Genomic DNA, 23,332 nt, shown 5'->3' on the forward strand with positions numbered 1-23,332 from the left:
TTTTTGTTACCTGGTAGGATATACTTCTGTCACAATTTACAGCTCTGACAAAATACATCAAGGTGTCAGAAGCATCCACAGTGCTGTAACTGTTGCTGCTAAAGTTGAGAATGGGGATTGTATTTGTTTTAGTAAACCGTACAGTTTTGATTGTGAATAATTTTACTATCATCCATGTGTGTCGTAATTAAACAATTTTTGTTCAGATGCAGAGCTCTGACAGGTGCATATATGTAGCAACTTAATTTTTTCCCTCATACTGACAATTCAGTTGAATCTCATGGTTTCTTGTTTCTTATGTCTTCTTTTTTTTTTCTGCCACCCATCATAGCGTCATCTGGCAGTGCCAGTGTTCCGCTTAGCATTCGGAACGCCTGGCGACGCAGGGAATTTTTCTCAGTATCAGGTAAATGATGCACCTGGCTGTTGCATCCATTCTGCTGCACTCTGTAGGTGTAGTAGGTGCTTTGGGAAGACTTGTTTGATTTACAGCCAATTCTTGCTTCTTTAGAATATGTCTGACCTTAGTGTGTAGTGGTAGTAGCTGCCAAGATTTGTTTTTCCTCCATAAAAGTGTGATTGCACAGTTGCACAATATAGTTGTAGTACCCTGTTGTAGACAAGCTACCTAAAACTCCCGAGTTGTTCTTTTAAAGTAGTTAACAAAATCTTTGTAATGATAGAATGTTATTCATTTCATTATGATTCTCTTATTCAAAGTTTTAATAATGGCATGTTTGTGACACATGACACCTGTGTTCTTTGATTAAACTCACAAAATTGGGCCCTATTCTCAAAGTAGTTTAGGAGCAAATCAAGCTTTTCATGTTTTCTGCTCTTAGAAATCAACTTTTAATATTGCATTAAATGTAGAACTGCACAAACTGCACATCTTTTTTTTTCAGTTAACTATATTGGTCTATTTGGCAATGTTCATTTTTATAGGGGATCCAGGGGGAACCCTAACAAATAAGTATTGGGTTTGTATGTACAACTGTAATATGTACATGAACAAGCAGAATCTGAATACATAAAAGAAACAAGCAAATATTGGATATAGGGCATTGAACTTATTACATAAGTACAATACATCTCAGATTTGACCAAGCACATAAATGTGTAGAAAGTACACAAGTAAGTGAATATGGGGCTGAAATACATATTCAAAATGAATATCACAGGAAAGCATTTATTAGGGTTGAAGACCTGTTTTAATGTGTATTAGTAAAACCGCAAATAGTGAATTGTTTGTGATGCTTCAGACAAAGAAATGTTATATTAGCCATAGCAGTAATGGCACAAATAAATGCATACATGTTTGTGTTATATCACATATATATTCTGTCTTGAACTTTGTAGTGATGACACAGTATAGGTACCTCATACAATGACATGCTATATTATACATTGTAATAATGAGCTATATAAGTTACATTTCAGCATTCTGATTAAGTAGTAGTACAAATGGCTAGTATTCCTACAATATATACATGACAGACCTTTTGCTGTTTTTTTACAACCATTATAGTACTGGATTTGAGGTGATTTATATCGTGTACAGGTAGTGTGGGGGTTTGGAATGTATGGTTTTGGTTTGTTTAGAGTAGTTAAGTTGGTTATAGACTGCATGGTCTTCATGGTACTTAGTTGCCTCCTGCTGTCCTTTTTCCAGCATGGCTTTCTTTGAGCCCACATGGTAAGATTTTGCCATTCCATGCATTTTGAGAATACTGCCCTGTTGTATGTATGCAGCACAGATTCCTCTTTAGTAAAACTGTATTGTGTTTTGCTTGCATTACTTCTTATTGAATCACAAAATAAATCAAAATATACTGAGCTTGTACTTAGCTAATCCTGGTTTGTTCCATACTTAGGCAGTCTTCTTTATTCCATATTCTTTTTAACATGGTCATCATATCCTCATGAAAGGTTTGAACCCCTTCTGGTATGCCTAGCGATCCCTCAGCTATACTGTATCCCTCCTCCCAAGGCTTAGATGTTTAACATGAGCATTTTTGTAGATTTTTTCTTTGTAGAATCTTCTTTTCAGAGAGATTTTCAGTATCACTGATTCTAATCCCTTTCTTACGTTTGTCCTTGTGTAGCCTGTCATGGCACTAGTTTCATTTCTCTGTTAGCAACAGCGTGGTGTGATCACCATTCATGTGTAAGGAGATGGTGTTAATGACTTCTTAAAGTTTCCAGTTCTTCTCCTGAGGAAAGAACAGCAGTCCTAAAGCTTCTTCCCACATGATTTTGTGTGATCATTTCCAAACATGCTTCACTAGTGGAGGTGGGAAGTGGTTGTGCATTGACTGTGAGCTTCAGCTTAGGTGCACAGCTCTGTGCTGGGTATTATGAAACACTTCTCTTGAAATTATTACCTTCATTGTGAACAAATGTCTTCTTGTCCAGATACTGCAGGGGGAGAGTGGCTGGGACAAATAATTTTTTGTTTGTTTTTCCTCTGTTGCCTTACTATGCCATATTTTAGTAAGTTTTTAATGTCTCTGTATCAGTCCATCATATTAGACTATTGAACCCAGTACCTACCTTGTTAGCTGCAGCAAAAGTGCCTCAGTTGTTCTCAGACTTCAGTAAATGCCCTAGTTCCCATGGAGTGCATGTGTCCTCATACGTCAATAGCTGCCCTTGTTCCCATGGAGTACATGTGTCCTCAGACATCAATGACTGCCTTTGTTCCCATGCTCTGCATAAGTCCCCAGATTCAGTGACTGCCTTAGTTCCCATGGAATGTGTGTGTCCTCAGACTTTAGCAACTGTCCTGGTTTCTCTGGGGTATCTGTGTCCTTAGACTTCAGTGACTGCCTTTGTTCACATGGGATGCATGTGTCCTCAGACTTCAGTGACTGCCCTAATTCCTTCAGGGTGCATGTGTTCTCAGACTTTAGTGACTCTCTTGGTTACTTTGAGGTACGTGTCCTCAGACGTCAGTGACTGTCCTAGTTCACATGGGATACGTGAGTCCTCAGACTTCAGTGACTACCCTGGTTCTCTTTGGGTGCATGTGTACAGCTCTGACACCTGGTATTGTGCAGATACTAGTGTATGGGTCTAATATAGTTTGTTAGGCAGCAGGAGCGTATCTCCTGGATAACATTTTTAGTCATAGGCAACACCAGGTGTCATATTTTCTCTTCACAAGTCCTGCCACTCAAAATATGGCTAGTTTTACTAGGAGTGTGGTTAGTAGTTTGTATGAAGAGTAAGCCCTGCTTCACTGAACAGTTTGTGAGTTATTACATTGTATGTAAAAGTGTATTACAAAAATGGTAGCACTTTAGTACTAGAGTATCTTATTATGAAATTTAAATATAGATGTGCTGTCAGTTTATTTCTATTAATAGTATATCTTAGGTCATAAAACTATGCAAAGTCTTGCCTTCTGTGTCACCATTACTGATACACATTAAAATCATAACCCTCAATCTCTTAATGCAAGAATTCTGGGCAAAGCCAAAAGTAATGGGGGGACAGAGGCCCAAAATTAGGGATACATTTTAAATATTGCTATTATAAGCTTAGAAGGTTGCTAAAATAACAGGTTTTGCATTAATATCCATTTCAGAAGGATATGAAGCTTGAAACTGAAATGTCCCTCATTATTTACTATATCTTCAGTCTTCAATGATTTGTCAGAAACCCAAACATTTTATGAGGAACAGATCAAAAGTTTGAGATAAAAAATGTGGACATTCTGCAAAATTCAGTACATTTGAGAAGTATTATTAAAATAGGTTGAGTCTAAATTATTTCTGGTTTAAATGATGATAGTTTCTTAATATTTTTAGCCTTGGTTGTAGGAGATGGTCTAACAAAAGTAGGCAGTGTGTGCAATTTTGTTTTCACTAAAGAATTGTCAGCAGTGGATGTCCTTCCATGATCACTGCTGTAATATTAGTAACCCATGGAATATTTTGCCAAGGACAGCTGTACGTCTGGTTAGCATACCAATGCCAGGATGCCCTCCTGTAATGCCTTATATCCGATGTATGGCCTCAGTCCACTGTAGGTAGTGCAATATAAAGGATGCACAGATGCAAAAAAAAAAAAAACTCAGAACTTTCCTTCCATCAGCCAAGACCTGAACTCTTGCTTCTGCACTCCTCAGCTGGACAATTCATGCATCTTCCTTTGCCATTGGATGAATAAGTATTTCCAGTGGGGACCCTTCTCTTTCTGTCTCTTTTCTGTATTTCATAAGTTTTGTACCTATCATCAAAGACAGGGAAATATGGTTGTGATGCAGATTTCTCTCAGAGATCACCATATTAAATGTGTATTTTGTTTGGGTGCCGAGTACGATTAAAGGGATATATCTACCTATCAAGCATTTGTTTCTAAATCTTTGCATAGCCATCTGCCTTCTTTGAAAATGTATCTTGAAAAGCAAAAACCTTAAGGCCCTTGCTCAGGATAAGATAACTGATGTCCCTCCAATGGCAAAGAAGAAGAAAAAGATGTCAAATAAGCTTAAATTGCAGATATCTGCCATAAAGTCAGACACAGACATTTCAGTTGTGTCCCCTGATGAGACCTCAGACTGTCCAGCTGCTTCTGCTGTTGCTAATGTTTCTGCTGTTGTGACCCAGTTGGAGGCTAATATGGCACATCCATCTTGTGCATCCTTCATGTCCAATCAGTGGTCCAATTTGGCCAAGAACGGGAAATCACAGCTCACCATATCAGAGGGATTAGATGGCATACTTCAAATCTTAGTTAGGAAATAAGTTCTTGGTACTTTCAGGTACATCAGAGCACTGAGCCTCCACACTTAGTAAGGGCAGACAGGTCTAAAAGGAAACAGAAAACAAAGCACATGGTTTCTCCTCCATCTACGAGGGATCCCCTGCAGGAGTGGAAGGATTTATTTTTAAGACCAATATGTCTCTAAAACCACTTTCTTATTTCCTGTTAGTATTACATCTCCACTTTCTTCCTCTTCTCCCCTTAAAAGGCATAGGAAGGAATATGAGGATGAAGAAGAGTAAGATTCAGATGGGGAAGATTCTTTGGCTTGTTCTTCCCAATTTTATTCTGCTGTTATTTGTCATTTGGCTGAAGAAGATACATTATCTCCTGATTTCCCCTGTGGAGGATTTTTCCTTTGGGGACATCATTGTCAAAATGAGTTAGCATTTTCAGTGGGAAGGTTCTTAATTGTCTGATATGTAGAAGAGGCATTATACTCTGCTGGAAATGGATGTGCCTAAGCTTTTGGCCATGCCTCCCTGTTTTAGAAGTGTGTCGGATATCTTCTCCACTGAAACTCTTAATCCTTAGTCTCAGCTCCAGCTCATAAGAAGCCTGACAGATTTTACAAAGTCAAAAACAAATTCGGAGATAGAAACGCTTTAATCACAAACAAACAAACAAAGCTTTCGGGATACTCCCTTCTTCGGTGTTTAAATAATACAACGGTTCATTCACTTTTATAATAAAACGTGACACAGCCAGCCAATGATTACTAACAATCAATTAATAAAGTATTCGTATAACATACTTAAAATATTTAGGTACAGTCTAGAACAATGCTAAAACAGATCTTTAAAATTCTATTTACAATTGTGTCTGTTTTTTCACTAGAAGTGGTTTAATACTGATGGCATTATTTAAACCTGGAAAAATGTTAGCTTGCAAACTAACGATCCATTTATATTCTGCTAAATCTAAAAATGTTATTAATATCCCCACCTCTAGGGTTGCTATGGATAACTTCCATTACTTTAAATCTGAAAATCATGTTTGGTTTTGGATACATTCGTCCATTTGGACATAGTTAACTGCAGCATATCCTGTGTTTTATTCAGATTTTGCAAAGTACCAGACTAGGTTAAGTTCCTGTGCAAGAATCCTGTCTCAGCTCCTTCTCTCATTACTGTTTTCACTAACAAGCCTTCTAAGCTCCTGTCTTCCTCTAATGTTTTGGCTAGTTAAAGATAGTACAGCCACTGATAGACGCGGTGAAAAAGTATATGCTTCTGCCATTTTACCTATTAGAGTAATAAATTAATAAAAAGGTTAGGTATATTTTGTCTACTCTGGATAACTTAGGTAAGGTGATTTCAGACTTTGAGAAGCTAAGTCTTCTGTGCTATCTTTACTTAATTCTGCCTCTCAACTGGTTAGACATTCTATTTAGTGCAGTTATAATGCTGCAGATGCCTCTTTCAGGGAGGCAATCTCCTTGTCAGGAGTACTGACGGTGGTGCGAGAGAGCATGGATTTCAGGTTACTGATGCAGATGCATTTCTTGCAAGTAGAAGAATTATGTGCTAGGAGAAGAGGTCTGTCCATGAACATGAGGGAGTTGCTACACTGTCTCAATATGCCCATGTCAACCGTGCTGGCAGGAAAAACTGATGGGAATTGTCCAGACATAGTGTTCTGAATACTTGGCGAACTTATGGAGAGCAGGATTTGATAGGGGTTTGTCCACAAGAGTGTAGACTACAAAAACCCTAAATGTAAAATAACTGGCCTGAAGCACAAATGCTAAAACCAAAACTGAGGTGCTTAGAACAGCAGGCAAATTTAATCAGGCTACTAACAAGCAGTAATAAATACAGAATAAGAACGCTTGAACCCTTAAGAGCACACAGAACAGCAAAGTAAGGTAATAAAGTAGGTAGAACACAGTTACAGTAAGAGCAGCTGAATAAAGTATATATTTTTTTAAGCACGCAACTTGTGGTGAGAGATGTGGGTACTCAGGTTGACAACAATCTCACATTCGACCATCATGTGGCGGCAGTGGTCAAAAAAGCCTTTTACTTGGTTCATCTCATAAGTAAAAGGATTGCATGCAGAAAAAAGCAGGTTAGTACTCTCTGTAGTCCTCCCTCATTAAGCCTATAATTGAGTATAATACCCAGTTTGGTATGTACCTCTCCAAACACCTGCACTATCATGATAGGCCACTGAAGTACCTCACAAAGAGAATCCATGACCTTCCAACATATGTCCTATGCAGACAGGCTCAAATCACTATCACTGTACTCAGTATCATACAGATTGCTCAGAGGTGGTCTGTGTATTGCTTACAAGGCGATATCGGACCCTACCCTACTAGAGATGCTCCATATCTGTAATTCTAACTCCTTATGCATTACCCACTCGATAGGCCTAAATCTAATATGTGACATCAGCAAAACCTGCTGGAGAGATTGGTTTGTCTCCCAAAGGCTACTCAGTCTCTGGAATAGACTTCCCTTACATGTCAGAGTACCTCACTGACCACCTTCAGGTGTAACCTTGATAAGTGGATGGGAAACCACAGATTTGTCCCATGTCCCCCATTGACAGGGGTGACAGGTGCTGACTGAGGGTTCTTTTTTTAGGGATAAACTCTTGGCTAGGCTTGCAAGTGCCCCAGGGCCATTAGCCTAGTAACCTCCTATGATCCTATAATCCTATGAGGCCACTGGGTATGGTCTTAATAGGTTTTCATGGCTTATACTTCTTCCTTTGCTTGAGGATGTCAAGGCTGGATTCTCCTTTGGATAGACAGTGTCTTTTTGTTATTGCAGCTGCAGAACCTTTCAGATCCTTGCAGGAGAATGCTAAGGTCATGCAAGTCCTAAAACAAATCTTTTCTCTGTCCTGTGCTGAAGTTTCCGAGAAATTATCTTTCTAAAACTGGTTCCTTTTCGCACAAAGATCTAAAATCTCAGAAGAGGAAGATACCTCAGAGGAGGGTTTTTTCTGTAGAAATCTCAACAGAGTTCCACAGGTCCAAAGCCTTCCTTTCAGGACAAACCACCTCCCTTGTGACTATTTGTCTACTTATCCAGATTCTACCCACCCCAGCCTGTCTCTGTTACCTTTTTCTCAAAGGCTATCTCTTGCTCTGCCAAAAGGACAGATGATAACTTAAGACAAAGTGGTTCTGTCCATCATTCAGGGAGGATACATGTGTTGCAAGGTTTTCCCTTGAGTTTAGGACTTCCTCAGCCATCTCAAAGCCAGATTAATCTTATTCTGCCTCTTTTCAAGACCTTTTTTTTTCTCAAGGTACAGTATGGTTCCTCCTCACGTATGGAGAACATTTTTTACTCAATGGCCTTATCAGAAAAGAGGGGACTTGCAGACCTCTTTTGAATTTCTCTTTCCTCAAGACATTCCTGAACATCCCAAATTTCAAAATGTTGCCCATCCAGTTCTTGTTTTCAATGATTCTTCCTCAAGATTATATAGTGACTTTGGATTTAAAGAATGTTTATCCTCATATTCCTATTCATCCTCATTTCAGGAAATTATTACATTTGTATGTATATATACAGATGTGTATCTTCATTTCACTTTCAGTTTTCTGCTTTACCCTTTGGCCTTTCTACTGCTCCAGGGATATTCACAAAATGCCTTGATCCTTTTATTGCTATTTGCAGATTTCAGGCTGTTCAAATATTTCCTAATCTAGACAATCTTCTCATTCAGGCTCCTATCCAAGACCTTTTTCTCACTCATTCGCATTTTTTAATGGACCTTCTGGCCAGGCTTGGGTTCATACTGAACATAAGGAACTCCATCTTAATTCCATCTCAAGATCAGATTTTCTGGGGCTACAGAATCAGTATAGTGTCAATTACAATCTTTCTTCCAGAAGACAGGGTTATTTTCTTGATGGAATATTTTCTGAACCTTCTTTCTTTTGATATGACAACTGCAAGGGAGGTCCTCAGAGCTCTGCATGGCATGTCATTAATGATTCTCATGGTTTCTTTTACCAGATTCCATACGAGGAAATATGGTGACATCTGAAGTCTGTTTAGGCTCAGGATTGCCATCCATAAGTCTTCAAAATTCCTCTTTTGCCCTTCATCAAGAGGGTGTTTTCTTGTGGAAAGAGCAGGTTTCACTCAGTCTTGGAATATCTCTCCTGTTTCCTCCTCCTTACCAAGATCTGTTCACAAATGACTCATATATGTCATAGGATGTTTATTTCAAGGATATCAGGGTTCAAGGGGCTTGGTTCATTGAGGAAAGCAGAGGCCACATCAATATAAAGGAGATGAAGGCACTTATTGTAGCCCTTCATTCTCTGCATCACTTCTGGACTTTGGGTCCTCTTGCTTTCTTTACAAACAACACATTACACTTATGTGGTATATCAGCAAGCAGGGAGACACTAGGTCTTTCTACCTTTGTAGACTGGCAGCGATAGCTTGGCAAATTACAACTCAACATAAACTTTTTTTTCAAGGACTTTAATGTATCCTTGGGCAGAAACACAGCAGCAGACCTTTTGATCTGATCCAGAGCAGACCCTCATGAATGGATGTTAAGCAGGGAGGTCTTTCTGGACATTGTCCATCATTGGAATACTCCACAGATAGACTTTTTTTATGCTATACACAACTGGCATCTCAGACTGTTTTGCTCAAAACTGCCATGCCCTCTGGGAAGCAGAACCAATGCCATGGCCTTACCCTGGAAAGGAAGGTTCTTTTATGCTTTCTTTCCAAATCCTTTGATTTAAAACATCCTTTTGAAGATCAGTAAGAATAAACCAAAAATCTTGTTGTTATTAATCCAAGTCTACAGACTTTAAAACTGGCTCTTTGGATGCCAGAGATTTCATTCTGCTTAGGCACCAATTCTCTGAGGACATATTTCAGTTTTTATAGGAGACTAGAAAACTAAGCAGTAGAAAAGTTTATGTCTCCAAATTGAAGAGATTTTCTCTTTGGTGATGTAGACAGAATCAAGACCCTTCAGATGGGTATTCTTAATATTCTTAGCTATTTTTGCTTTTCTCCCTTTGGATACACCACTGTTCTCAGTTTGAGGTGAAACAGTTTTTGAAAGGCATCCTTCATATTAGGCCTCCAAGAAAGACTACCATGCCTTCTTGAGATTTGAACTATTTTATAGAAATGCTTACTTTGCCCACTTTTGAGCCTGTTGCCTCTGCTTCTCTTAAGTTTACTACCTGGAAAACTGTGCTGTTAGTCTCTTTAGCTTCTGTTAAGTGGGTTTCAGAGCTGTAATCCTTAATGGCTATTGCATCTTTACTCATCTTTCATAATGATAGGGTCATTGTTCTTTTATGCCTTAATTAGTTCTTGGGCTATATTTGAATCAGACCATTAACTTGCCTACCTTTTTTTTTCTCCTCAGAATTTCAGGGGAAGGGATCCTGTATTCTTTGGATGTCCATAGGCAGCTCAGTGTTTAGACAAAGTCTGTCAGGAAGTCTCTTTCCAGTACAGAAATGTGTGTGCTTCTGTTTCCAAGCAAACTCTTTCTGACTAGATTACTATGGCTCTCTCTCTCTTTTTATTACTCTTTCCAAATCTATTCTTGAAGCAGCTACTTGGGCTTCTGTTCACACTTTCACAACACATTACAAGATTTTTTTTTTAATAAGCATAGAGCAGGTTTGCTTTGGACCATAACCATGTTCTGGATTCCTCCTTCTCCTTAACATCTTTGATAGTTTTGGGAATCTTACATAGCTTATTAATTCTGCAACAATGATCACAGAAGGAAATAGTACAGTTGGGTCAGATCTCACCAGAAATTGTTACTGTTACAGTATTGCGTGTCTCCCCTCCCCATTTTTACCTTTCTTCTTAGTTTGGCTGAGGTGGATTCTTTGTTTTGTTTCTTTCTGTCTCTTTTTAGACTTGTACATATGTATATAGTCACCTCTACTTCTCCTTCAGCTGTTTGCCTGGGTCAAGAAAATCCCAAGTTATTTTGAATCATATGCCGTTTATGTAACACTACCTACATTGGGCTGAGGTCATACATTGGATAATTGGGGAGAGCACCCATGCATGGTATGCTGGCTGGATGTATGGCTATCCTTGGCAGAGACTATTAATATTTCAACAGTGACCAGTAATACACCGACTGTTATGGTAAGTTCTTATGCCACTATTCTTTATGGCTAGGTGTTTAGTTAAGTAACACATCAGGGCTGATATGTAGCAAGCCTGCATGAAAAACACATGCATTTAGCTCTTATTCAATCTATATACCTTGAATAACTTACACAAAAGTGTAGGAACTAAACCAAAACAGATGTTGCTTCTACTGGCACACTAGTCAGGTGGTGAGATGGACAACACCCCCCCCCAGCCATTCAGTCCCCATTTCTGTGCCCAGTCCTGACCCTCCACCATTGCATTTGTGGTCCTTGTGTGGTCTAAATTGTAGCAACAGCTTACTGCAGTTTAAACCCTGCCTGCATGGAGTACTACACTACTCAGGTTTCAGATAAAAAATCTTCTTATAAACTGTAACAAACTGCTTGCTACAAATGTAGTAAATAGTTGCTATAGTTTGTACCCTGCTTGCAAGAAGTGCTACTGCATTCAGGTTTTAGCTATTTTTTCTTTCTTTCTTATAAACTGTAGTATACTTTTTGCTACATATGTAGCAAACAGTTGCTATCATTTATACCCTGCCTGCACAGACTGCTGTGGCGCTCATGTTTTAGTTAAAAAAAATCCTTCTTATAAACTGTAACAAACTGCTTGCAACAGATATTGCAAATAGTTAATACAGTTTTTGCCCTGCCTGCATGGAGTGCTACAGTGGCTCAGGTTTTAGTTTAAAAAAAATTACTTTTATACTGTACCAAACTGCTTGCTACAGTTTAGACCACACACAGAGTGTTACAGCACTCAGGTTTGACTGCAAATGTAGTACTGACTTTTACAAACAGATATTGCAATAGACATTGGGGTCAGCTGATCATGCCCCCAACACTTTGGGCACAGGGTAGTTGCCGTTCTCACCCCATCATAACTACTCTACTGACCTCACAAACTTCAAACAATGTACTGTTGTTTGTGTCACAGAAATATTTATATCTAAAGCAAATAATTTATCTCTACTGCTGTACAGTTTAGTTTGCATTCCCATAGTATCATGGGCAAGAAGATGTTTGTGAGAAGAACCTGTCAATTTTGGTTGTTGATCTAAAAAACTTCTTTTTCTTTTGTTTAACAGAGTCCAGGAACAGTGAAAAGTCCACTGTAAGTATCCTGTTTGGGCCCTTTTAAATATAAGTTGTTGACTCTGCTGTGCAGATATTTGTTTTTGATTGCATTCAGCATGTGTCATTGCTGTGGTCTAAAACCCCTGACTTCCTGTACAGTAATCACTTACATTGGTTATTATGCTAACTACCTACCAACATGAGCACTGTTGCATTTTAGTTTGGGGCAGGCATGTCTACCCATAAATCTTTGAAAAGTCTGATATATTTTTTATAATTTTTATCACTGTGACAAGCCAATGACTTTGGAATGTAATTATCCCACTAGGCAGCAAACCACTTTTGTAATGCAGTTATGGCATTGTTCCAAGCTGAACCGTGAAAACTGCAGGAATATTGGTCAGAACCAACTCCTATACCATTTGACATGTTTAACTGTAATATGTTTTGTGCTGTTTAACTTGGTTGATGCTTATATTCTTTCATAAAAAGCTTCTCAATTTTCCCTATTCCAGGAAGTATCATACTGTGGCAAATTTGCCATTTAGACTTTCTACTGTGGTGCTTTTCAGTCCCTTTCTAAACTGTCTTTCATGAGTCTAGATGCAGAAAGAGACTGATCCAAATCTACTGAGAATGAAGTTCAAGCCGCACTTTGCTTTGCAGTGTTTGAGTTTTACCATTGTCATGTTAACATAACTGTTCATTTATTTGTAAATATTGTATATCTACCATCCACATGTAGAGATCCTATTGACATTTACTACGAGATGTGATGGAGTTCATGCTCAGGGTTTGCAGAAGGTTATTTGGCAAGTTCCTAAAGATTACATGCATGAAAATAAGAGATTCTTTAAGGAATGCTTTTTAACTTTTTAATCAAAATGCTGTGGAAGAAACTAATAATGGCTATATTTTGCAATATCCATGTTGTTTATATCTCTGGTTTCTGTCCTGTAGGTGCAGTTTACATTTTGTGTTCCATCCCCTCCTGCCTTTCTCCTTTCCATTTCTCCACTTCTTCTTGTCCTTTTAGATGCCTCTGTGAATTCTCAGTCCATAAGCCATTGTGTTAGTTCATTCCATAGATTTACAAACCTGTCTGTGTAGAAAATACCTTTTAGCCCCTGCAGTCTTCCTGTGTGCCTTCCACCCCCCTCTATTCTTTCAGGATGAACCTTCGCAGCTCACTGATGTGAGGTCATTAGTAAGAAGAACTATAGCTGCTCTCATCCTTACTCGTACCATTTCCTCTGTATCTCATGCAAATTCCTGGTGCTTTTTCTCAGTACTTCAGGTACCCTAAATGTACCTTTTCTTGTACTGCCTCAAGAACTGCTCACAGTAGTCAAGGTCTGGTCTGGCCATGGCCTGGTACAGTGGAACATTCTCTGTTTGTTTTTGGAGTCTGTGTGAGGATACACTCCAGCATTCTGTCTGCTGTTGCTTCTGCTACTGATAGTTGGGGTGTTTATCAACAGTCTCAGATTCTTTTCCTGCTGTGTTGCCTTATAGTTCCACCCCCCCCTTGGGTGATACTTCATACTAGGATGATGTAGTCCAGGTGCAATACCATGCATTTGTCCTTACTGAATTCTGTCTGTCGTGTTTTTGCCCACTTTGACATCCTTCCTAAGGTTGTCACCCCATCCTAATCCGATGCACTTAGTGTTGTGTTACCAGTGAAGAGGTTGGTGCTGTTCTCTCGTTACTCAGACATGTCTGAAACAAATGCACTGAAGAATGCTGGACCCAGGACTGACCCACATAACGTCACTTTCCTTATTCCTCATGTCATTGCACTAGCTATGACCCTTTGTGCCGTACCCTTCGCTATGCAGCAGTCTGGTTCTTCTAGCTTGGAGCTACCCTCAGTGCTGTCAGTTCTCCAATCAGCTGTTTTCATGAGCCAGTCCAGGTAAACCATGCCCATTGGTACAGCCCTCTTAGCTTCCCCTATAACCATGTCATAACACAATAGATCAGGTTTGGTTGTCAACTCCCTTAGTCCATGAATTCATGGTTACTATCCTGCCGATTTTTGTCTTGTAGTAAAGTACATTGCCTATCCCTTAGCATTCTGTCTCTTTCCTTTTTGTAACATAAAATGCCATTTAAGTTTAACACACTTATCACTGTTTACAGTGCCAGAATATGTTTCATGCTGTTTGATTCCACATATACTGTTCTACAGTTTGAATAACAAAATCAGAGAACTGGCAGGACATCACCTCTTTTCTATATGTCCATTAGTTCATTACTGCACCTCCAGATGTTGTATGGTGTTTAAAGTTATCCTCAGCAACCCGATGGTAACCAAAAGCAGGCAAACTCTTCACGGAAAAAAAACACAGTTTATTGCAACAATAAAGGCTCTCCACAGCATAAAAACATTAACGATAAAAATCCACAATACGTTTTCGTCTATCACTTCATCAGATGAACAAAGTAACAACACATCAAAGACCCTTTATATACACACCCCAATTCAAACCACCCAATGAAGGTCTACACTTCATTAAATACATACAAATAAATAGTGATACACCTAAAACGCACTATTCCATATATATTAAATGAATAATCACATTATAAAATGTCAGAGACTCTGTAAAACTTCACTTTAAATAAATTTGTAATTACTTAAGTCACACTACAAATAAAAAACATCTTAGTGCATATCCATTAAAATGATAAAATCTCCAAATGGTGAAAGCTCCCTCTAGTGGAAAATCTATTAAGTTTTTTTATATAAACATAAATAATAGTGCTTATATATTTATTAACTACATAAACATATCACCTTAAAATATTAAATAATTATAAAAACATAGTTAAATAAACATACTGATAGATAAAAAGTTGTTAATTTGAACTATTATTTATAGTCTAGCTGCCCTTAACCTAAGAACTGGAAGTAGGGAAAGTGCATCATTTAATCCAGGTGGTCTACTGGCCTCCAACAAAATCTGCCAGTAGAGTTCCCTGTATTCAATCATCATCTCCCACATTCCCCCTCTTGTATCTTTAGGAATTTCTTCTAGGACAAGAAAAATAAATTTAGCCCTGTCACATTGTGTGCTATGCTTGTACAGGACATTATTAATATTTTTAGTACGTATTGTGTTGAGGTGTTCATATATTCGTCTCTTTAATTTCCTCTCAGTTTTACCCACATAGAACGCATAACATACACATATAGCTAAATATATAACACTGCTAATATCGCGGTTACTATATTGCTTTGCTGTTAAGGTTTTATTTCCAGGATCCAGAACAATGGATCCTTTATTAATAATGTAGGGACACTGGGCACACCTACCACATTTAAATGTCCCCCACCTACATCGATTTGTACTCCCTTTGCCCTTATGCTGACCTTGAAGAATATCCTTAATATGAAGCCCTTTCCTATAAATACATTTAAAAGGAGTATCAAAATCCAGCTTTAAATCAGACAGTTTACTAAACCTAAGCCATTCCTGTTCCACAGGCTTACTAATAATACCCGAATCACCACTCAAATCAGAGATAAATGCTGAACAAAAATTCTCATCGCATTGTTTAAAATCGGTCTCATCATGCATAGACTGTAAAGTCATATCTATTACACCTAAAATGGTGGCATATTTATTTTCCCTTTCTCCTTTGATCTCACTCATAACTTGTTCAATCAAGGTTACAGGGTAACCCCGCTCAATAAACATATTACATAAATTTACACATTCCCTAGCAAATTCTTCCTTACTTGAAGTCATCCGACTTATTCTAACGAACTGACTCTTAACAATACCCTTCTTCTGGTGGTAAGGGTGGGCACTAGAAAAATGAAGTATTGAATTAGAATAAGTTTTTTTCCTAAAAACTCTTGAGTTATATTTTCCACCTTCTTTATAAATAGTCACATCTAAGTAATCTATCTCCCTATGTCCTATGTTATAAGTAAAATTCAAAAAAATCAGTAGAAGCTGTTATGTATTGATAAAACTCTAGGAACATCTGAAACGATCCTTTCCAAAAAATATCATCATCCAAGAAACACTTATATAGCATCCAACATTCTTGGTATTTACTATTCAAAATATATTTCTTTTCCCACATTAATAATACCAGGTTGGCATACATCGGGGTACACCTCGCACGCATTGTCACCCCACTGATCTGTTGATTGTAGATTTCTTCAATTCCACCACTAATTTTCTTTCTTTTACCCACACATTTAGTCCTGACAGAATCGCCTACCTGGATGTGGATTTGTGGAAAGATTTAAGCATTAATGCATTGTGTGCAAAAATTCACAGGAAGGACACTTATTCCAACACCTTCCTTCACTATAGCAGTTGTCACCCGACTTATCAAAAGAGATCTGTAGTGAAAGGTCAGCTTGTCAGGGCTGCTCGATTGGTGTCAAAACTTTCAGATTTCATTGAGGAATGTAATGCACTCAGATCTATGTTTCTATGCCGGGGTTATCCCAAACAATTGGTGGATGAGCTGATCCAAGAGGTTAGTCATAAGAGAGAACAGGGGACATACCAACCAATTTTAAAAGGCCCTCATGGCAACGTGTTCCAAAATAACCAGCTCATGACCAACCACCCTGAGAGTTCACTTCCACCACCTTGTAGTCTTTTTACATCATTCAGTACGGACTACAAGATAGTTTCATCCATCCTTCAGAAAAAATGGGTGTTCATTCGAAATGACAATAATCTTAGAAATAAACTACCAGAGTACCCTAAAATCACTTGGAGGAGAGGAAAGAACCTTAAACATCTTTTGGAGGTCAATGAGTTGCACCACCCCCCCTCATCAGGATAGCGATGTTTCAATTTAACATGTCCAAACCAACAAGGCACGCACGTGGGACTGGTGGTGCACGGTCCAAACCACGTTAATGAATCCAAAATGAAGGGACCAGCACTCAAAGGCAACAGATAAAAATAATTTTATTAGATTGTATAAACAACCTAATTTAGGTGCACAAACCGGTTTCGGCTATCACTGCCTTTCTCAATGTGACTTATCCAAGAAATGTAAATTCAAACCATGATGCATCCAGCTACTTAATTTATACTCACTTCTTAAAGTGGTATAATCCTTATTCATTTAGTGATTCTTGCTACTAACTAATCATAGTACGACCATCCTAAACAAATAGATTCACCAAAAATGACATATTTATACAATAATGTATAATGCAAATATTAATAAATCCATAAACATTTAAATTATAGTCATTAACATTGTGAAATCTATTTCAAGCAGCTAATAATAATAATATATTTAATGTGAATAATATTTAATGTTTTGGAAAACCATATTATTATTTATAGTAGATTGGGAATATTGGGTTTATGTCCTGACTAACAGTTATGTACCTATTCTAAAGAGTAGTTGGATACCAGGAATTGTTGTTTGGATTATTATAAAAAATGGAGAAATTGTTTGATATGTCTGGGATTCAATACCAGATTACCTCAATATGGTTCTAGTATGGATGTAGCATACCTAGCATTTATCCTTCATGTACATGATATTCATTAAGTCCAGGTTTAAAGAGGGCCCCAAGTGTGGTGATCCATCTTTGTTCCATGTTATTAAGTTTGCTGTGCCACCCCATTTTGAAGTTTCTATGTAATTGTATTCTGTCAATGATGATGAACTGAAACGAAGCTGTTGTATGTTGTCTAGTGTGTTTATATAAGGCATTGGTTATCCGCCTATTCCTAATGGAACTAAGGTGCTCGCTGACTCTAATCCTCATTGGCCTAGACGTCTGGCCTACATAGAAAGCAGAGCACGAGCATTGCGCCAGATATATCAACCAATCTGAACTGCAGTTGCCAAAGATTTTGATATTAAAATTTTTGGATGTATTTTTGCTGGTAAATTCTTTAGTTTTCCAGATATGTTGGCATAAACTGCAGTGTCCACATGGGTAACAACCAACAAGTGTGTCTCCAAACAATGTAGTCTGATGTTTGATACCAGGAATATGGCGTTTGTAATGTGCAAAATTGGACTGGATGGTCCGTCCTCTCTGATAGGAAAATGAACAGCTTCCAGGGAGAATATCTCGAAGAAATGAGTTGGACTGTAATGTACCCCAATGCTTGTCAACAATTTGTCTGAACCATTTGGTGCTATTACCATATGTAGTGACTAGCCTAATCGGTTGCTTGGCTAACTGAAGCCCTGCTGTAGATCTATTATATTTAAGCAAATCATCACGACTTTTTTTGTCAATTTGTGCAGCTGTTTGATTGAGTCGATTTATGTTATATCCTCTGTCTACAAATCTGGCGGTTAATTCAGTTGTTCTTTTGGAATATTCTGTATTAGATGAACAAATCCTTTTGAGGCGCATATATTGTGATTTAGGGATGTTGGTAATGATGTGGCGGGGATGAGAACTTGTTGCATGCAAAATCGTGTTGTACTGCGGAAACTTTCGATATATTGTTGTCGATAGAGTATGATCTGCAAGTCTATTAACTAAAACATCCAAGAACACAATTTCTGTATATCCAATGTTGATCGTAAATTCTATATCCAATGGGTTTTTGTTGAGATATGCCACGAACTTGGTAAGAACATCCTTGCTACCCCGCCATCTAAATACCTCCGCCATATGTCCATATATTCCAAATAGATGTTTCGCTCACTGTCATAAATGAAATGCAGTTCAAAATAACCCATGAAAAGATCGGCATAAATGGGAGCAAAAGAAGCTCCCATTGCTGTACCCTTAATTTGCCAATAGGGAATCCCTTCGAAATAGAAGATGTTTTTTTGTAAAACAAACTTGGTTAGTTGAATAAGAAAGTTGTTAAATCCTGTTGGATATAATTTTGATTCTGTTAGCCAATATGTTACAGCCTGAATGCCAGCTTGATGTGGGATACTTGTATATAGTGATGTTACATCTAACGTGCACAAAAGCCAATTTTCCTCCAATTGGGAATCTTCAATAATGTTCAGGAATTGTGTGGTGTCTTGAATCCGGGATCTTACCATGGACAATAGTGGTTTAAGATATTCGGTTAGAAAAGCAGATAAGGGCTCAGTTAAAGACCCATGACCTGACACTATGGGTCTCCCAGGAGGGTTATTTAAATCCTTATGTGTCTTGGGTATTAAATGCAGATATTGGGGCATGGGTTCTTGAACTTTGAGTTGGCTGGCCACTTGTGATGTAATGATTTCTTCTTCTTCCACTAAATCAAGAAATGAATCTATTTCTGATTTGAAATTGGAAGTTGGATCTATTATCATCTTAATGTAAAATCTAGTGTCAGATAGCTGTTTCATGGCCTCTGCCTTGTATTTGGTATAGTCCATGACAACAATGCCCCCACCTTTATCTGCATTAGTAATCACAATATTTTTGTTTTGTTGTAGTTGCCTTAACGCTTCACGTTCTTGTTGATTCAAATTGTTCCGAAAACTGTCCATATTTTTTGAAAAATGTAAATCCCTTAATACACATTCCTTGAATGTGGATACATATTTATCCATTGGAGGCATAAATGAAGATTTGCCAAATTTAAAACCTGTAGATCTTTGAGAATTAGTAGTGTCTGAAAAAAATAACTTTAGGTTAAGGTTTCTACAAAAATTATTAATATCTTCTACAAATGAGTGTTCAGACACTGGTGCTGTGGGTACAAAATTTAGTCCTTTATTAAGTACATTGTACTGACATTCTGTTAATATAACTGATGAAATGTTAAGGACATTATTTATTGTGTTGTGATTTGTTTGAGAAGTGTCTGTAGACTGGTTGTACCTCTTTCTGTATTCATGCTTGTGCTTCCTGCCTCCTCGTTTCTGACTCCTAAAGGGATGGACTGTTTTCTTTTAGCCACTGGGGACGCCTGGTTGGAGGAAACATCTCCTTCCGTAGTGGATGAATAGTCATCATCCGTGGTGACCTGATTTCTATTGTCTTGTTTTTTTAAAATGGGTCTAGGTCGCTTCCTACCCCTAGAAGGTTTGTATGTATCATCATTGAATCTCACATTCTTATTGGTGACAAAAGGTATGCCTTGTTCGTAATCCCCTAAGTCCCGATTAAATTTGTGTAATTTCCTTTTCTTGAGATCTGTTTCAATATTCTCTAATTCCTTAGATAATTGTGTTAACTGGTCTTGGTAATGACTAGTCTCAGAAAAAATTTCAACTTCAGAACAGGTTTTCTGTAATTCTGGAGTAAGGGTCTCAATATTTCTTTCATAATACTTGATAAGGCAATCTATGAGTAGCATTGATGCCTGATGTTGTGCCATAGCCCAATCTTGCCTTAATTCTTGGTCTATATTAGAAACAAGAGGTTGTAACTTAATACGGAGCCCTCTTGGAGTTATGTCCTTAATTTTGTATGCTTTAAATGATTTCAAATGCCAAATATTAGTTCTAAAAGCTTTCATTTGTCATTGTAACTTAGTAAAGACTCGTATACATTTGTCCTTTGAAATATTATAGCTCTCATTCATAGGTGTATGGCCCAAATTGAGCCCAAAAACTTCTAAATTGTCCTTATCTGCAGACAGGCCTTTTAAAATATCATTTAAATCCATGTTTTGCATGATGATGTCCAAATTGCACTAATAATCCAAATGATATATATATATTTTAATATATGTTTTGGATGTATCCGAGAATATTTGTAAAATTTTTTATGTTTATTGTCATTAAACCCGACCAGATTATTGTTGAATTTTTTCAATTATTTATTTTTCTTGGTGCAATATATACCATGTGGTTGGGCTCAACCAACCAACACTAGTAAAAGAATTATTGATTTTAATCTCCTTACAATAAGTGGAGTCCAGTTTAGTATAATCTAATGACCAACCACCGTAAGGATATATGTGCCCAAATTTTTAATAAGTATTATATTGTAATTCCCAAATCTCCTTACAATCAGTGGAACCACTCTAACTCCAGTTGTTGTCCTGACAACTGCTTATTACAGATGCCACCGTAAGGGTATTTGTTAGGTCTTATTGTTGTCTAAACTAGCGGCAAAATCACTCTCAATGTCTTCTGATTCTTAGATTTTGAATGAAATTCACTCAATCTCAATTATCAGGTCGGTTTAATTCCAATAACATATGTTAATAAACTAAATCTAGTGATAGAAAATCAAAATAGGAAGCACCCAATAGTAATGATCTTATTTGTTATACATACGATGTATTATAAATACATCTGGAGTAGCCGCATATTTAAACCAACATCAATGCAAACCACAGAACTATATATATGGCATTTGTGACCTACAGATTAAACCCCTATTGGTTTAATCAGAAACAAATTAGGACACCTGATTTTTTGTATCAAAAATAAATGGGATGTAATAAAAATGTGAAAATAATTCGTAACCTGTATTGTTTCTTGTTCAATTAGAAAATGTATAATCAAAATTCTCCAAAACCAAGCTGGCAGTAGTATTATCAGTAAAGTATGACACCAAAACATCAAGCCGACCCCCTTGTACCAAACCTATTCATGTGTTATTCCTCACAGTCCTAAACACATTTTACTGTCATGCCCAATTGTAAATACTACGTCAAAATGAACTTTATACTTAGATCCAATATTAAGGAAAATATAAGGCCTATACTGTTATTGCAATATTATTCAAATTTTGACTGAATTTTAAGTCCAATGATCTAAAAAGTTATGCATCCATACTCATGATTTATAAGAGAGTCCGTCCTCTGACTGATATTTGGTGAAGAGCAGAGCAAAGAGTTTTATAGGCGTTCAATTTTGTACCAGAGTAAGGGTAGATTAAGGGTGTATACTCTTGTGCCTAGTTGTGGCTTATTTCAATTTAAAATAGGCATCTACTATTGGGCCATCTCGGAGAATTTTGATTATACATTTCTAATTGAACAAGAAACAATACAGGTTACGGATTATTTTCACATTTTTATTACATCCCATTTATTTTTGATACAAAAAATCAGGTGTCCTAATTTGTTTCTGATTAAACCAATAGGGGTTTAATCTGTAGGTCACAAATGCCAAATATATAGTTCTGCGGTTTGCATTGATGTTGGTTTAAATATGCGGCTACTCTGAGCCTTGTGGGACGTCACTTGTAACTGGTTTGGAGTCTGACATGGCTCCAGCAATTCTAACCATGTGGGTTCTGTCCTTGAGCGAGTTTGCAGCCCATCTAGTGACATAGGGGTTTATATTTAAGCTGGTGAGCTTATCTATAATGCCCGAGTGGGGTATTGTATCGAAGGCTTTTGCGAGGTCCAGGTAGGCTGTGTGGACCACCTTCCCCTCGTCAATGGCCTTGGTGACTGTTTCAAAGAAATCGACCAGTTTTAAGAGGCAGGATCTGCCCTTAACAAAGCCGAACTGGGTAGGATCCAGTGTCTGTAGGTCCCCAATATCTTTATTTATGAGGTCCATGATGATCCTTTCCATAGCTTTGCAGACCAAGCTAGTCAGGCTTATGGGGCGATAGTTTCCAGGATCCGTTGAGGCACCACCTTTGTGGAGAGGGACCACTGTTGCTGTACGCCACTCTTTGGGTACATATCCTGTAGTAAGGCTGAGATTGAACAGTAGTTTTAAGTTTGGGTTTAGCTCTTCTTGGAGTTGATGTAGGACGCAGCCCGGGACACCATCTGGTCCCATTGATGCTGTGTTTTTTGCTTTGGAGAGGGCGGCTCTTACTGAGCATCTGAGATGTCGGGGGGGCAGCACTCTGCTGGGATAGATATTTGCCCTTTGGTGGGAGAAGTTTGCGCTGAACCTGTCAGCTAGGATGTTGGCAATGTCTGTGGGTTCGGTGTATTTTTTGTCATTTTGGACTAATTCTGAGCATATCTGGGAATTCCCACCCAGGTTCCTAACATAACTAAAGAAAGCCTTGTGATTATCCTTAGTGTCCTGTGCAATTTTTCTCTCAAGCTGGCCTTAGACGATTTTATGAGTGCCTGTAGTTTTTTGCTAATACTGATCAGAGATGCCTTCCCTTTTTGGGATTTTGCTCTATCATGTAGTAGCTTCCTCCTTCTATTGTATAGTTTGTTTATGGCTGGGGTCCACCAGACAGGCCGTCTGCCTTTGGAGGATTGGGTCTTGGTTTTATTTGGGATTGCATGATCCATGCATTCCTGAAGGTGTTCATAGAATGCATTTATAAAGGATTCTGCGGTCTGGGCCGTATTTTCCACAGGCCCGGGGGCTTTGAAGGATTCCACCTCGGTTTTGAGGAGTGTGAAATTTGCTTTAGAGAAGTTTTTCACTGTGGTTTTCTGGGCAGGGGGTGGGGTCGGGATGTGAATATCCAGTGAGATTAGTTTATGGTCTGATCTTACCAGAGAGAGA

General features: G+C 38.0%; 1 protein-coding gene across 6 annotated transcripts in view; it reads left to right on the forward strand.

Moving 5' to 3' along the window:
• The window catches only part of LIMCH1 (LIM and calponin homology domains 1), a 1,973,196-nt gene that overhangs the window by 1,754,738 nt on the left and 195,126 nt on the right, over window positions 1-23,332 (forward strand). For all 6 annotated transcript variants that reach the window (XM_044061504.1, XM_044061502.1, XM_044061501.1 and 3 more), the window contains one exon: window positions 11,983-12,008. In XM_044061504.1, coding sequence (XP_043917439.1) covers window positions 11,983-12,008 — 26 coding nt within the window. The remainder of the gene's footprint in view (window positions 1-11,982; window positions 12,009-23,332) is intronic.

The sequence above is a fragment of the Protopterus annectens genome, chromosome 2.part0, assembly GCF_019279795.1.
Source record: "Protopterus annectens isolate FY-2018-M chromosome 2.part0, PAN1.0, whole genome shotgun sequence".
Taxonomy (NCBI): Eukaryota; Metazoa; Chordata; order Ceratodontiformes; family Protopteridae; genus Protopterus; species Protopterus annectens.